Source organism: Syngnathus leptorhynchus, chromosome 15, assembly GCF_054491065.1.
Source record: "Syngnathus leptorhynchus isolate UIUO chromosome 15, UIUO_Slep, whole genome shotgun sequence".
Classification (NCBI taxonomy): Eukaryota; Metazoa; Chordata; class Actinopteri; order Syngnathiformes; family Syngnathidae; genus Syngnathus; species Syngnathus leptorhynchus.
The window spans coordinates 9,730,259-9,745,658 of NC_141209.1; the positions used below are offsets into that span (position 1 = coordinate 9,730,259).

The window sequence follows — 15,400 nt, forward strand, 5'->3', positions numbered from 1 at the left end:
CATGGTCATTTATTTGTGTGTGACGTCCCACTTTCATCCCATCAATACGCAGAGGGACACAGAGGACCGGGCTAGAAACATTTTATTTTTAAGGCAAAATTATGAAACATGAAAAACAGGAACAAAAGAGTCAGTGGGTTCACATGTTGTCTTCATCCGAGTCGTCTTCCTCTTCCAGCGAATCCTGAAAGATGTCACGCGGTGTTAGAACGCAGTGTATAAAGTGTGTGTGTGTGTGTGTGTGTGTGTGTGTGTGTGTGTGTGTGTGTGTGTGTGTGTGTGTGTGTGTGTGTGTGTGTGTGTGTGTGTGTGTGTGTGTGTGTGTGTGTGCACGTGTCAACCTTGGCATATTTCTCTGCTTCCTCCCTGATGTCTTTGGGGACGAGGATGTGTCGACCGTTTGTGACTGAGGAGAAAGAAAGAAAGAAAGAGAGAAAGAAAGAAAGAAAGAAAGAAAGAAAGAAAGAAAGAAAGAAAGAAAGAAAGAGGTAGTTTAGTCGATATAGCGAGCGGCGGCAATCGGCTCTGGACTGACTACAGGTGGGCATGGTCAGACAGCCAAGAGGAAGTGACATCATAGGCATTCAGTCCAATGAGCGAAACCTTCTGGGCACTCATCATCCCGTTAACGGTGGAGCGGATGCGATTGAGACGCGGCTTTCGCGTGTTCTTACTTTCTCCCACCCAGCTGAGCTCCAACTCGAATGCTTTGTCCTTCACCTCGTCGTGAACGATGTAGATGCTGAACACACGCACAAAGACACGCCGTGGAATGAAAAAGTAGAATAACACGGCGGAACCTCAGTTTACTTTTTTAATGACATTTTTGACCAGTCTTGGCCACATAATTTGACATCTTTTTTTTTGAATCCCTTAAAAATGATCTCATCTTCAGAGCATGACAGATGTTATGTCATTAGGTAGCCACTCACATTTTGGCGACCTCCTTGACTAGCTCTCTGCACGTCATGTCCTTCATCTGCAACACACGCCACATGACATCATGCTCACATCCGACGTCGCAGCACACAGGCTACACACGTGACATGACCCACACAATGTCTTGACGACAACACACGCACCTGCAGTTTTTCAATTTCTGTCTTGGCTGCTTGTTTAGCTTTTCCAATGGCGCAGCCCCAGTAACCCTGAAATGAAATGAGGCACACAAGATTATTGAGAGCAAAGAGGTGACGACGGACCCACAAAGTGAACACGTGGACGGTCAGACAGCCAAGAGAAAGCGATGACATCACGTGACATCAGCTTGTTTAGCGAAACCTTCTCTGTATCATCACACTGCGGTTGCAAAATTCCAAACAAAGAATGGAGAGTATCCATGGGAATCAAGCAGTCATTTATGAGGTCAAATGCAATGAGGAGTTTGAGGACATGTTTCAGTAGCATTTGACAAGACCCCGCCAAAGTGTTTGCCATTTTTTTTGATTATTTTGCTTATGACAAAACTAAATGTCCAAGATAGCAATTGTGACCTTTGCATTCAATGATTCCAAAACTCCATCTTACATTCCCATGAAACTCATTCCAGACTTTCCTTTCCAAGCGCAGCCACGTTGAGGACTCACGTATGAGACGCCCGAGGGGTCAACCATGTAGAGCTGCGGCCCATCGTCTTTGTCGTGGGATCCCAGGATGAAGCTGCACATGACACCGATCGGCGAGAGCTGTCAGCCCGGCGACGCCCAGCGCAGGCGAGGCGGCAAACTTACCTGCAGCCGAAGGGCCGCACGGCGCTGTACAGCGTGTATGCGTGCACATACATGGCCACGCGCTCCGACAGGTGCTGCGGGCAATGGGAGGCGCCGTTAGACGAAACACACCCACCTAGCGGGTTACGTCCGTTATGCCTTTGAGCCATCAAAGAAGTAACTTACTGCAAAGCAAACTATAAAGTCATTCTAAAGCGACACCGCATTGTGGTGAAATGCCATTTTCAAAGAGCAAAAAGATACCATTTGGGGGAAAAAAACAACAACTGTGTGACTTGAGAGAGACTTATGCTTGTCATAGTTTACCTTGAGGGGGATGTCGTGCCCATAGCTGGTGCGGAAGTTGGACGCTTCATCGCGGGCCACCTCGGCTAGTGAGCGGGCGTCCGCCAGGAGGCCTGCCACAGCCTGAGGGAGGGGCATCAGATATGAAAGAAGACTCAAAATGACACTTACTTTGAATGAGGAGCGAGCGATATGTGTTTACCATGCCGACATGTCGGTCAATGTTGAAGATGCGTTTGTTGGAGCCCTCCTCGTAGAGTTTGGACAAAATCAACTTCTCCACGCCAAACACGACGCCATCTTTACAGCGGATTCCAATGGCTGTGCTGGACATCAACACACCGCACAAAACGCAAAGTGAAAGTTAGCATTTCTGTTACCTTTGCACGACGGACCCTTGGATCACATCGGGAAGGCGAGCGCAGCCACCTGCTGTTCTCCACGGCCTTGATGGCGTACTCAACCTGAAAGACTCGGCCGTCGGGAGAGAAGGTGGATGCCGACAGGTCGTACTGGAAAACATGCACATGGGACTATGCGTCAACATCGCCATTACTTGCAACAATTTCACTTCTCGCCATCAACGGGGACAAAATAATGTGCTTGCTATATTTTACAATATAATAGATAATTACTTCAATGAATTCATGTATATACTAGGTCATCACTACGTGTACACATACTGTCAAAATGTTTTAAGACAGTAATCCCTCCCTCGTTTATCGCGGATAATTGGTTCCGAGACCACCCCCAATATGTGAGAATCCGCAAAGTAGTCACCCTCTCATTTTTAACATGCATACATTTTTTGTCTATTAGTAAGTGTATGTTAAACCATATAAGTGCATTATGTTATCATTAGAACATTAAAGTCTCAAACATGTAAATACTATATTAATACGTAGTGTAAATGACAGAAAATAATGTATAATATAAATACAAATATGATCTGTGTGCAAGACATGTATATGTAGCTAAAGTATACATACTGTAAATCTGTTTTAAGAACTCTTATTAAAACAACCTTTTTATAACAAGGTACAAGAAGGTTTATTTGTATTTATTTATTTTAATTTGGAAAAAAAATCCGCAATTTACTGAAGCCACGTTAAACGATCAAATTAGCGAGGAAGCGAGTGTGGTTTTCTGTTGTTGTGTATGTGAAATATACTGCTGCATAATGGAATAAAAATCAAGTACCGGTTGATATCACGAGGATAAGCGACACACAGTACACGTGTAAGATTAGCATGGCGGCTCATTAGTGGTTAGCATTATTTGCGATGAATACATTTAAGATGAATTTGCTGATCTCAAAATATCTCCACTACATGCGACAGCAAAATATTTGCCAATAGTGCTCACCAAGCGAGAAAACGTTGCGAATATCAGACGAGGGTCAACAGCGTGACAAGCTGCCGTCAAACAGTCGCACTAACCCTTAAAGTCTACTACGCACAAAGTCAAACTACAGCCTGATGCCCCAAAACTCACATTTTAAGCTTCACGTTTGATCCTAAAAATGGGACTTCCAAACGTTTTTCTTTCTAATGTGGAAACCAAGTTGATCATGGATCAAGTGAGCGTTATCAAGGTATAATCGAAACTTAATCCCAACGTAAAATACATCACAATGTGACTGAAAAGTAAACCTTTTGCTGGTGCGGCAGCAATACACTGTAAAATGTAAACGTGTGATTAAAGAACAAAATTTCAAACCTCGGTTTCCGTCGCAATACGCTGTAAAATGTAAACGTGTGATCAACGTACAAAATTTCAAACCTCGGTTTCCGTCCCTGACACATACAATATGGCGCACGCGCTAACGTATCGCTGCAATGGGCCAACCCGCTCAATGAAGCATCACCGTTTACGAACAAAATAATGAACTACGGTATACCACAAATTGCGCGAGCGAGACTGCTAATCATGGCTACTTGGTCGAATTATAACACGACGGGACTTCTGGTCGCTTTTGGTTTCAGATTAGCATCGCAGCGCGGCGCAAGGCCAGCCTCGCTACGTTGCAGTGACTCAGCATGTCACACTAGCTAACTCACCAGCTGGATGTTCTCAACGAAATACAGTTCCCGAGACAACTCTTGCAAAACAGAACAGTTACGTTTAGAAAATAAAAAGCTTGAAGTAAGACAAAAGACTTACCCCGGTCCCAATAGAACTCATTTTGACGCCTACTGTTGGTCCGGTTTGAAAGTGCAAAAGCCAATGAAGCCGTGTTTGGCTACACTATCAAGCTAGTCGTATCGTAAGAACCTTTCCGGCAACCGCCTTCAAAATAATAGCCACTTTGATAAGCAATACGGAAACGCCGCAGTCGTGGTTAAAACCAATGATTTTATTCGACATACATTTAGGCAGTAGTTAAACGAACGAAGTAGTCTCTTGCTTACCAGAGAGGGCTTGTGTTCCAGAGCACTTGCGAAAGACAAAAAGTAGGAATATTATCTCAATACAGATTTGAAAGCTTTATGCATAATACCAGTACAAATACGCAGGTGAGATGCAGGTATTTCTGTAGTCATCTTCAAGCGCTAACTTTTTCCACCGTCACCTTTAAGAATTTTTTTTTAACAGACCTTCAAATTGCTGTGAAAACAAATCAGCTTGTTTATTGGACTGGCTGGCATCTTTCTTTCTTTCTTTCTTTCTTTACTCTATTGCCAGCTTGGATGATACAGAAGCTTTGGTCACGTTAAGTGTGAAAAACATTCGTTTACAGTCATATGCAAATCATAGAGAAACTCAACAAGAGTGATGTTAAGGCAAACACACTCAAGCTCTTCCCACAAACATCAAACAAAAAGGAGCTACAATTAAGAGAGGAAGATGACAAAGACGGCCATTCGAATGTAGCGGAATACAAACCTGTACAAGGCTTTCATTCGTTTTCATAAGAACACTAACCACACGTGCAGTAGAAGGCTGCAAAAAAAAAAAAAAAAAAAAAAAAAAAGGTTTACCAACATCCAATGAGATTGATCTAAATTAGATGACAGGAAACTGTGAGCGGCCGCAGCGAGACCAGTCTGATCCAGATTAAGCAAGACCCTCAGAGTGATTCCGACTGGACCGGACTGATCCAGGATCTGGATCACATGGATCCAGAATGACTGACTAGATTGAAGACAATACAGATTGACCCACATGAGACCAGGATTTGCACCTGGACCATAACAAATTTGACTGATCCAGATTGGACACACTGAACCAAATTGAACCAGTCTGATGGAGTGATTCTGAGCAGACCAAAGTCATCATGACTGAATTTAACTGATGCTGATTTCACACAGTGAACTCCCCAGGGCCTGGACCAGATTGAGCTAGACAGTCCCAGACTGATCTAGATAAACCTACATCGGACTAGACTGATCCAAGGACAACATTTGTGTGTGTCTGTTGATGAAGAAGAAAGTGTGTGGTTATCGTGATGAAGATTTCGTGTTTGTTCTTGTTTGCTTTTTTGAAGCCTTCTTGTGTTTTTGTAGTCCATTCGACATGGGCCCCGCAACACCCCCATGTAAAGAGAGAGCGTTGTCCAGTTACATGGGGCGCAGCTGTGACAAGTGGGGCGTGGCTAGGTGTTTCCTTTCAGGACCCCCAGACAACTCTGCAACAACTGCAGGTTCCCCTGAGAAAGAGAGGCCAAAGATGACTTCATCAACAGGCTCACTGACAAGGCTCACTGACTACCTTAGCATGTTTGAGCTCCAGCTCGGCCAGCTCCACCAGGTTCTTTCTGAATGCCGCCACTCGCCTCGTCTTAAAATCGATAAGCTCTGGGTACAACACAACCACGAGGCAAGAAAATGAGGGCCGAAGAGAGACTAGGAGACATAACTGGAGACAATGATTGGGACAAGAAGAAAAAGATGAAGAGGACATCGAATGAGAAGGTTCTGACCTTGCTTGGCAGACTCTGAGATCTTGTCAAACTTGCGGCAGCACAGCTGCTGGCTGGTGTCCGCCTGCAGGACGTCGCGGTTCTTGGCGCGAGCTTTGTCTAGAGCCTTGTTGGCGTTCTCGTAGTCCAGCAGTGCTCGACTACGGCGGTACAGGAGGTCCTGCGGGGGGGCAACACGCTGGCATTATCACTGATCAAGAATTTAAGAGGAACTGGCCCGAAGAAGGCCGGCTGGACCTTTGCAGCCTGCGACTCCCTCAGGTAGTATTTCAACAAGTCGGCCAACTTCAAGTCCTCGTCGGCGGCCACACGAGCTTCGATTTTCTGACAAAAGGAAAAGGGGGGGGGGGTGTAAAAACGTTGACAGGCTTGCAGTCCACCCACCGGGCTGGACTGCAAGCGTGTCAACTTTTTTTTTAGTAGTCATGTGACATACCCTTGTCTTCTCAAAAAGCTCGGACACTTTGAGGAAGAACCTGAAAGATAAGCAGAGAGCTGCATGAATATCAGCTAAGCTGCAGTTCCCAAAGGGAAGGCAGTTCCCTCCCTACTTGCACAGGTCAGTGGAGTCCAGTGTTCCCAAGGCGTACAGAGACGACGCCATTCGGTTGATGTCGTCTGCAGCATCTGGAGAAAAAGGCAAGAAATTTGACACGAAGGGAGGGCCTTGCCGTCTTGTCTCAATCGTTGACTTTACAAACATCCTATCACAGAGCGAATGCGTTTCCTGTCTATACATGCACTTCCTGGTCTACTCAGCACGTCTCATCTTTGCGTATATGCTCTCAATTCACATCAAGTGATGCCTTACTCTTGTGGGAGCGGATCATCCTGTCGGATTTGGCCGAAGCGTCTTTGACTCTGTTGTGATACTCCAACAGAAAAGTCTTCTCGTGCTCAAAGAAGTCATCCACGTCCTGCGGACAAATGCCAGCAGAGAGTGTCAAACTAACAGCCAGCTGCCAAAACAGGTGCCGCCGTCTCACCTTGACGCCCGCCACCAAGACACCGTCGGCCGACTTGACCACATTCTTGAAGAAGTCCTCCAACTTCTCCTTCTTATTCTTACCACGCACACTCAGCTGCAATCACAAGATGGTGATGTCATCAATGAGGGGATATCAGTATGGAAAGCTGATTGAGCCAGCACGTTCACTTTATGGTCTTCGTATGAGCGTTGCCCGGAGTAGTAAGAAAACACTCCGAACACAAACTTGCCCCTTTAGTGCAATGAATGGTCTCACTCGCAGGGACCAACAAGCAACATCGAATCAAACATAGCCGGGCTACTCACGTCCTGGTTGTACTCCAGGAAGACATGGAAGTTGAGGTCCTTCCTGAGGATGGGGTGCGCTGCTACGCGACACAGGAAAACCTCATGCATGGCCACGGTCTTCTTAAAGATGGCCAGGTACTCTCTTAGGAAGGGTGGGGGGCAATCAATAACGCTTTTATTCATAGCCACTGCTCTCTCCATCCAAACAAGACTTCTTTCCATGCGCATCCAGCAATTGGGGAGGCGGCAATGATACTCCCGAATACATCCAAGACAAACGGCTACATTTTGATGAGGGGACGGAGACCGGAAAAACAACTCACGCTTCAAGTTCCTGCTTCATCTTGGTAAACTCCTCCTTGGTCATGGAGCCTTCTCCCTCGCCCAACTTTTGCAGCTTCTCTCTGGAGGCGTCAAAATCAGGTCTGGGCGGGGCAGGCGGGATCTGAAGCGAAAGCAACACGAGTCAGCTCCCGACAAGGACGACAATTTGCGTTTCAGTGGGACCTTTCGAGCTAGCCAAGAAACATTTGAACGGAAATGTTGACGGGCGAGTATGGTGGAGGCGCTGCGTTTGCAAGGGATCAGCAGACTGCGGCCACCGAGTACAACTCAGGCCTGGCAATGAACACAGCCGGCGGTATTTGCAACACCGGGTCTCTCCCACGTAATATTGGGTTTTGAGGCTGAGGTGTGCGCTCAATTTGCTTGGCACCACCTCAAACCTAAAGAACTGGGTCAATGAGACAGACAGAGATTCATTCAAGCAGGCCATAGCCCTTTCAAATAGTGCAAAAAAAGTGCTTTGCCACCATCTTATAGCCAATCACCTGCCCCCTCGAGTGTGCGTCACGGAGGTGCGCCATTTGTGGATCAGACATTTTTCTTGATGCTTCCTCCACGTATCATTGGGTTAAAAGCGGTAAAGCGAGTCGCCAAAGTGAGCGCGCTACTCACTATGTACCCGGCGTAGTCTTCGTTCTCCACGAACGAGTCGTGCAGCCAGATGAATTCTTCGTGCTGGCGGACCACCGAGAACTCGCTCTGCTTGAAGTTGGGCAGCGTGCTCTGTGGACACAGCGGCATGTTGGCGCGCTGACAGCCAGCGAGCTTGCACCGCCGGACCGGCCATGACCTCACCTTGGTGTGCACAGTGAACTTAACCTTGTCTCGTTCGCTGAGGGCATCCGAGATGTCCACCTGCAGCGTGGCGTCCGTCTGGAGGTCCACGCTGACTGCCCTGGGCTGCGCACGCACACAAAGACAATCATGCGCTTCCCCTCAGGTTAAGCCAGGCAAGTGGCAAAAATCTTCACAAAGGCATGGACAGCTCGGCTCCCACGACTAAATGAACGCAATCATGGGTTTAGGTGAATATTTAATCAATCGGTAAGCCACAACTGGGCTGTTGAGCCCAGCTTTTAGTTTTTTGTAACGTTTTGACCTTATTGATGTAGGATTGTAAGTTTCAATCAGAAACTTGACATTTGCCAACGACTGGGTTTTAATGTTGGTTATGGTGGTTGCCTTGCACCGGGAGAGTGAATTCTGAGGCTACTCCTATCTGGCGTGAAGAACTGGAGAACCGTCGTCTGACATCGCTGCTAACTGTTAGTATGTTAGCTTTGCGTCGGGGGTGCTGATGGTGTAGGGGTACACTTGCCTGTCTTGTGTGCCGACACCGTTTGTTCGTTTCCCGCATATGACGGTGCGTGCATGTGTACGTGCGTGTCTTTTTTTTTTACCTAGGGTCTCTTACGGTGAAACCCAAACAAGTGCACGTGACTATCACGTGACCGGCTAGCAGAACCAGTTCCGGAAAAACCAACGTAGCAGGAAGCTAATGCTAACAGGCGCAGCTGAAACTAGCTGAGCTGGCAGATGCCAGAGCCGAAGCATGAGGCGAACCGGGCCGCAGCGTTTCAGCACGGGAGAGGTGACGTAGAAAAGAAGAGCGAAAAAGGACAACTTACTCCTCGGTCCTCCTCGGAGAGGAAGTCCGGTCCGTCGTCCAGTCCTTCCTGCTGCGAGCAAACGAGAGAGGCGTCATTTCAAGCGAGCGTCCGAACCGCCGTCGGAGGTGCCGTGGTCTGGTCCCTTCCGACGCGCCGCAGTCAAAAAGAGCAAAGCGCACAGAAAAGAGAAGAGGCGATCCTAACCTACCATCATGGCTGCCAACGGGTGGAGACAGGAACACGTGTGACGTCATGACGCCCTTTGAAAACAGCCAACGCATGACGTCACTTAACGCTCTCTCTCCTCTCGTCGAAACCATATTCAAATTGCAAACAAGTATTTTTAAATACTGTATTCTGTATTTTGGGTATTCTAAATTGACATATTTGTAGGAAGCGATTAAGAGGGATGAAATCCATCCATTGCAGCCTGGTAATCCCATTTTGTGGTCTCTTCTCAAGGTTTCTCATTTCCCCTAGTAGGAGTTTAGAGTTTTTCCTTGCCCTCCTGTGAGTATTTGAGAATATTTTTCAATTTTCACACGTCCTGAGTGTTGTTAGTCACCTAAATGTTGAACAGAGGCTCAGATGTACCGAAGTCAAATTTCTTGTTTGGCATGCTCAAACACGGCCAATAAAAACTCTGGAATCTTGAATCTAACTTGTATCAGATCAAATCAAATATTGAGTTCAAAGGCAGGCTCGTCCCATGTTTTCACAGAACACTGGATTGACACTTGAATGGTATTTGTGTGAATAAATAAAAAAACGAATGCACAATCTCATAAACCCACAAATGTGCAAGTGCAAATCAAGGCAATTTTTGCTGTGTGTGTGTGTGTGTGTGTGTGTGTGTGTGTGTGTGTGTGTGTGTATAATCGCAGTGAAGTTTCTCCACCCGTTGACTCTTGTGCCATCTAAGTAGGTGGCACCGCCTCTACTGACACTGAAATTGACGTCAGAGTGCCGATGCCGACGGGTTCGTCTAGCAAACGTCACACAGCCAAACCCGAAAAAAGGTGATCTGGCCTGCGACGTGAACCGATGGGAACTTTGATGTCAATGTGGAAAATGTCAGCACTATATACTTAAGTGGACTCATCATCAGAATTTGTCTTGTCTGCCACTTGTGAGAACGTAAGCACCCGCTATTGTTTTTTCACACCATTGTTTTCAAGAGTCACATAAAACCTGTAGCTTTCCACCATACCTCTCAGTCCAAGACCCGCCCCCTTGCCCAAATTAGGCAGACAGCTCATTCTCGCAGCATTTGGACCACCGCCTCCATATGGACCAATTGATGGCAACGCAGCAAGCTCATCTGTGTATTCTTGCAAACAACGAGGTGTGCGGAGAAAAACCTTTGTCAGCAACAATATGTCTCAGGGTAACGATTGCACAAACAGATAAAAACGGACTTGCACTGTTTCACAAAGTGAGTGAAGATTCCGGAGGGAACCTCAGAGCTGAGTGAATAAGTTGAGATAAGAGCCGAAAAGCACTCAAGTGCGCTAAACATGGAGCGCAGCGCAAAACAGGAGTGAGGCAGGAAAGCGCAACAGCACCAAGGAACCACACCAGTGGAATTCCTACAGGCAGATTCTTGCATGCTCTTTGTCTAAACTCGACTTCTGAGTCAAATTCCTCTGAAGACAAAAAAGTGCGATGGCAGAGCAAAAGACCATTCCCAAACGAGATTTGCCTTGGAGGCAAATGGGAACAAAAATGAACCCACAAAGAAGTAAGCAGACGGAACGAAAAAACAAACGGCCATGACTAAGATTCATTTGCAAGGACAAAGAAAGCTTATTTTGGGCGAGGCGATTGGCAGCGTCCTCTGACCTCGGTGGGCCCGACATCGCCAAAGTGTTTCTTTTGCCAACAGCCCAAGGCTCTATCTTGACGCGCTTGAGAGCAATCTCAAAGTCGACAAGCTGGGACAGGCGTACAGCACCGCGCAGCGCCGTGCGTTTCCAGTCGGCCCCTCGCGAGTCACTGAGAGCGGTTTGACCTGTTTGGGCGAGAGGTGTGGCGTTCTCCAGTCAAGACACGCTGCGAGTCATTCCGTTTTGCTGTACAGAGAAAACCACTCCCTGAAGCAGCAACATCGCGCAACACATTTGTAGAGACCGAAGCAAGCCCGCGCCCGAGACGTGCCGTTGCTGCCCGCTAACTAGCAGACAAAATGGTACGTTTGCCTCCTTTCTATTCTCTCGCTCACTTGCTCAGCCGGCTCAGTTTGCAAAAGAAGCCCGTGAGCCCACTTTTGCTTCGCTCATTAGCGTTAGCTCCCCGCTACCCAAGCGCTAGCAGAGCTTTGGCGGAACTGGTTCTCCCAGCTGCTCACACGACACGGAGGAAGGAGCAGCTCATGTTGTTTTTATAGCATGTTCACATTTTTGGCTGTTCAATTGGAAGATGATTGAGCGAACTCAACATTTGTCAAGATCTTGCTGTCTTTGACAACACGTCGTGTTCGGCTGATTCTTTGGGCACTTGATGACGGATGATTTTGGAGGTGCCAGGATTGCGTCCGAAAACAAACGAAGGAACCGCGGCGGAAGGCGGCCTTTCGAATGTTAGCAGCGAGGCTAGCGCAACTCCGGACATGCTCGGACCACTCCCAGCTCCGAGTCAGTCAGGCAGAACTTTTGCATGCCCAAATATGGTCAATTCCCCAGTTTTCATAAATTGATATTAATAGTCTGTCCCCACCCACATTGTCTGTTCCTTTTACGCAACATGAACCAATTAAAAAGGTCAACAATGGACTAATTCTGTAAAATGTCTTAAAAATTGGACACAGCCAGAGAAGTGTGTTGTTAACAAGCTTGCCAAATTGAAACAAATGAGACAAAAGGCAAGTATATGAAATATATAAAACTACAAGTACTCGTGCGGAACGATGAGATGTGAGCCTGGAACCAGCGTAGCGTCTCCACTCAGGTTGAAGCTAGCGTTTGAGCTGCTGCCATACACTAAAAACTACAGACACCGCTGTCAAAATGTCAAATGGAGCTTGATCAATAACTATTCAGTCAAGTAGGAAATGCCGACTGGCAAGTCGTAAGAAAGAGGTCGTGGCAAACATTGAATGCCAGATGTCTCCAGAATCATTACATGCCTCGCTACACACGCAAGCCTCGGAACCATCATACGCTGTTCCGCGGCCGTGTCTGTGGGATGCGCGTTGACCGGTGCCCGTGTCGCCAACAGACCTCAGGTGTGAATGTGGCTAAGGAGGTGGCCGTTTTGTATGACGACATCAAGTTCAAGAAGACCCTCAAGGTGGCCTTCTTTCGCATAAGCGATGACAAGAAGTCCATCATCGTGGACACGGAGAACCAAGTGAAGTGGAGTCAGGAGGACCCCTACGGCACATTTGTCAAAATGCTACCGGACAACGATTGCCGATACATCGTGTTCGACGTGTCCTACGTGACCAATGATTCCGGGGACAAGACGCAGCTGATTTTCATCTCTTGGTGGGTGTTCGCATGCGAGCGCGCGTGCTAATGCTAACCCAACGGCATCTGTGTCAACAGCTTGCAGCCGAGGCTTCCCAATCGCGTTTTGGTTCTTCTCGCAGGTTTGAAGCTCACTTCAAATGAATAGCTAATGGGTCCGTGCAAAAGGATTTGTTTGGCAGAGCCGCTTTGACTGTCACAGAAGCTCCGGAGAACTGCTTTGACTCTGGCAGATCGTCAATGGCACTGAAATGACTCAAGCATAAACCACTTTGACTCCCATATGACGAGCCGCTTTTAAATGGCCTTGAGCGGCAGATCAGCTTTGGGTTCCATGGGACATCGCGAGCATCCATCCACTTTAAACAAATCCTTGGTCTTTTGTCACATGTCCTCGTCACGTGATGACGCTTCAGTGACAGAAGCAAAGTCACTTCCTGTCTCCTTTGTGTGCAGGGCTCCCGAGAACGCTCCCATAGCACGCAAGATGATTCATGCCAGCTCCAAAAGCTACATCAAGAAAGAGTTGGAACGTGAGTGACAGCAGCGCCGCTGATCACAAAGCCGTCCTGGACACTGCTCTGCTGCATGTTGTCAAATGTGATGATGATGGCACGGTTGCGTCTCCTCCTCAGTGCAGAACGAGTGGAGTCTAACTGACAAGGCGGAGGCTGGTGACTGGAAGGAACTGGCCTGCAAGCTGAAAGGGGCTGTGATTGTGGAGGGGAGGCAGGTGTGATGTCAATCAGCCCAACCCGAGCCCCGACGGCAAGTTGCGCACCCCTAAAATGGAACCTTGTTTGTGACATCCAAGAAGCCACCCTTCAATAAAAAAACCTGTGGCGACGCGTCCCGCCTCATTTTTCCACATAGACAATGTGGCCAGCGATGAGCCCATCACACAAAAAATAATTTTCCTAATTCACTACTCTCAAGTTTCTATTGACAGTACTAAATTAAATCTCTCAACTAACATTGAATCTTGACCAGAAAGGGAGGGGCCAGTACTCAAAATGCCTTCAAGCCAGCCCCTGCATTCACATTAAACATTGAAGGAAAAAAAAAACAGAACATGTGGTTTGTTCAATAAATGGAGAAGCAATAATACACATGTGCTTTTCTTAATTGTTGACTTGCAGATCATTTATAAATCATCAAGGATGTGTACTCACGGCAAGGGTCTATGCAAGCTGCAATTTGGAGTCGTGGCCAGGTCAACTGGAGTCAGCTGGGGTCAGCTGGAGTCAGCTGGGGTCAGCTGGAGTCAGCTGGGGTCAGCTGGAGTCAGCTGGCTTCGTGCTGCTACTCACAACACACTCCTTCACTCCAATTGTCCTGCAAGGTCAACAAAGGTTGACAAAGGTTAAATTGGCTCATCTAAAGCTTCATTTCTCCACACTCCTTGGATCTAATTTTTTCATGATATTGCTTTCTGTGAGGAATCTATTTGGTTAATATTTATCACCCCTCTGTGGTCTGATTGACTATTAATGCACAAATCTTTAAATTGAACACCTTGTTGAGACGTTCCAGGTTCTGCTTGAAACATGGGAAATGACACCATCCTTCATCATATTTTTTTCAATATGAAAATAACGGAACAACCTTATGGCTCAAGAGGACCGAAACAGTACAAACAACCATCCATCCATCCATTTTCTGAACCGCTAAGTCCCCACGGGGGTCGCGGGCGTGCTGGAGCCTATCCCAGCGGTTATTGGGCAGTAGGCAGGGGACACCCTGAACCGGTTGCCAGCCAATCGCTGGGCACACAGAGACGAACAACCATCCGCACTCGCACTCATACCTAGGGACAATTTAGAGTCTTCAATCGGCCTACCAAGCATGTTTTTGGGATGTGGGAGGAAACCGGAGTGCCCGGAGAAAACCCATGCGGACACGGGGAAAACATGCAAACTCCACACAGGGAGGGCCGGAGGTGGAATCGAACCGCACCCATCTAACTGTGAGGCGGACATGCAACCCAGTGCGCAACTGAGCCTCCCACAGTTCAAACAATGAAACAAAATTTGTTCTAGAAACGAAATGCTGCAAACCATGTAGTTCACTAAGATTTTGAAATAGGACTTAACGACCCTGCGTTATCTGTCAGAAATATATTCAGCAGTTAAAAATAAAAGATTTGCAGCGACGGTATTACTTCAACTGTTTGTTACGTTGTTGCCTGCTGGTGGAACAACAGAATTGCAGTTACGTTCCAGCTCCAGTACTCGAACTACTAGCCGCGAAATTCGACACGGGTTTTCCAAAGTTAAGGTTTGCAGACTCGTGTCTTCTGCGATGGCTTGAAGGGGTCCTAGATACTAAGAAGCTAAGCTAATGATGCCATTTGTGAGGTTTGACTCATCTTGCAAAAAGCGTTGAGCGTAAAGGCGGAGTCGGCGTGAAGTGCTGAGCGGCACTTGGGCCGTCACCGCGACGCAAATAGAAACAGGATCACATCCTCAGCGCACTCCTGCTGCGCCATTTAAGGGCAAGAATGCGCAGCTCGCAGGAAGTGACTCTACTCACGCAGGAAGCTGTTGGCAGAACCTTCGCATTGACTCGAAATGACCAGCTCATCCTAACGTTCTGCAGGAACCTGATGAATTGAATCAGGTGTGTTTAACGAGGGAAACTCGGAAAACATGTAGGCCCCCGAGGAAAGGAGTTCGACACCCCTGCTCTAAAGGGAGGGAGGGACTCTCGTCACGGCAGGGAGGTCCGAACGGGGTTCTGATCACAACACACAATGTTGCTCTACT

The 15,400-nt window shown here is 47.4% G+C and overlaps 3 protein-coding genes and 2 non-coding genes across 8 annotated transcripts; 1 reads left to right on the top strand and 4 right to left on the bottom strand.

Annotated features, from left to right (window-relative positions):
- Positions 1 to 66: 66 nt before the first annotated feature.
- On the bottom strand, positions 67 to 5,602 carry psma3 (proteasome 20S subunit alpha 3). Of its 2 annotated transcripts, none has more exons than XM_085931476.1 (11): positions 4,902 to 5,602; positions 2,445 to 2,527; positions 2,218 to 2,341; positions 2,037 to 2,138; positions 1,731 to 1,804; positions 1,587 to 1,659; positions 1,083 to 1,148; positions 933 to 979; positions 675 to 742; positions 342 to 406; positions 67 to 184 (listed from the first exon to the last, which is right to left on the bottom strand). In XM_085931476.1, the coding sequence occupies exons 1-11, from the start codon at positions 4,926 to 4,928 to the stop codon at positions 140 to 142; spliced, it is 774 nt and encodes a 257-aa protein (XP_085787602.1). In that variant the 5' UTR covers positions 4,929 to 5,602; the 3' UTR covers positions 67 to 139. The 2 variants fall into 2 exon arrangements, with proteins under 2 accessions (XP_085787602.1, XP_085787603.1); XM_085931477.1 differs by lacking the exon at positions 4,902 to 5,602 and adding an exon at positions 4,179 to 4,330.
- Positions 547 to 626, bottom strand: LOC147045638 (small nucleolar RNA SNORD53/SNORD92). The gene has a single exon (XR_015068395.1). It is a non-coding gene; the product is annotated as a small nucleolar RNA SNORD53/SNORD92 (small nucleolar RNA).
- Positions 1,222 to 1,303, bottom strand: LOC147045639 (small nucleolar RNA SNORD53/SNORD92). Its single transcript, XR_015068394.1, has one exon. It is a non-coding gene; the product is annotated as a small nucleolar RNA SNORD53/SNORD92 (small nucleolar RNA).
- Positions 4,489 to 15,305, bottom strand: snx6 (sorting nexin 6). 3 transcript variants are annotated; one of them, XM_085931474.1, is made up of 16 exons: positions 15,168 to 15,305; positions 13,808 to 13,970; positions 9,377 to 9,428; positions 9,187 to 9,237; positions 8,354 to 8,458; positions 8,171 to 8,281; positions 7,537 to 7,658; positions 7,232 to 7,355; positions 6,924 to 7,019; positions 6,749 to 6,854; positions 6,489 to 6,564; positions 6,374 to 6,413; positions 6,175 to 6,261; positions 5,938 to 6,097; positions 5,727 to 5,812; positions 4,489 to 5,664 (listed from the first exon to the last, which is right to left on the bottom strand). In XM_085931474.1, the coding sequence occupies exons 3-16, from the start codon at positions 9,380 to 9,382 to the stop codon at positions 5,611 to 5,613; spliced, it is 1,224 nt and encodes a 407-aa protein (XP_085787600.1). In that variant the 5' UTR covers positions 9,383 to 9,428; positions 13,808 to 13,970; positions 15,168 to 15,305; the 3' UTR covers positions 4,489 to 5,610. The 3 variants fall into 3 exon arrangements, with proteins under 3 accessions (XP_085787600.1, XP_085787601.1, XP_085787599.1); XM_085931475.1 differs by lacking the exon at positions 15,168 to 15,305 and having other exon boundaries at positions 9,187 to 9,234; positions 13,808 to 15,028; XM_085931473.1 differs by lacking the exon at positions 15,168 to 15,305 and having other exon boundaries at positions 13,808 to 15,027.
- On the top strand, positions 11,187 to 13,481 carry LOC147045641 (cofilin-2-like). The gene is made up of 4 exons (XM_085931480.1): positions 11,187 to 11,356; positions 12,385 to 12,653; positions 13,092 to 13,168; positions 13,271 to 13,481. Exons 1-4 carry the CDS (start codon positions 11,354 to 11,356, stop codon positions 13,372 to 13,374), a joined length of 453 nt encoding a protein of 150 aa, XP_085787606.1. The 5' UTR covers positions 11,187 to 11,353; the 3' UTR covers positions 13,375 to 13,481.
- Positions 15,306 to 15,400: the final 95 nt, after the last annotated feature.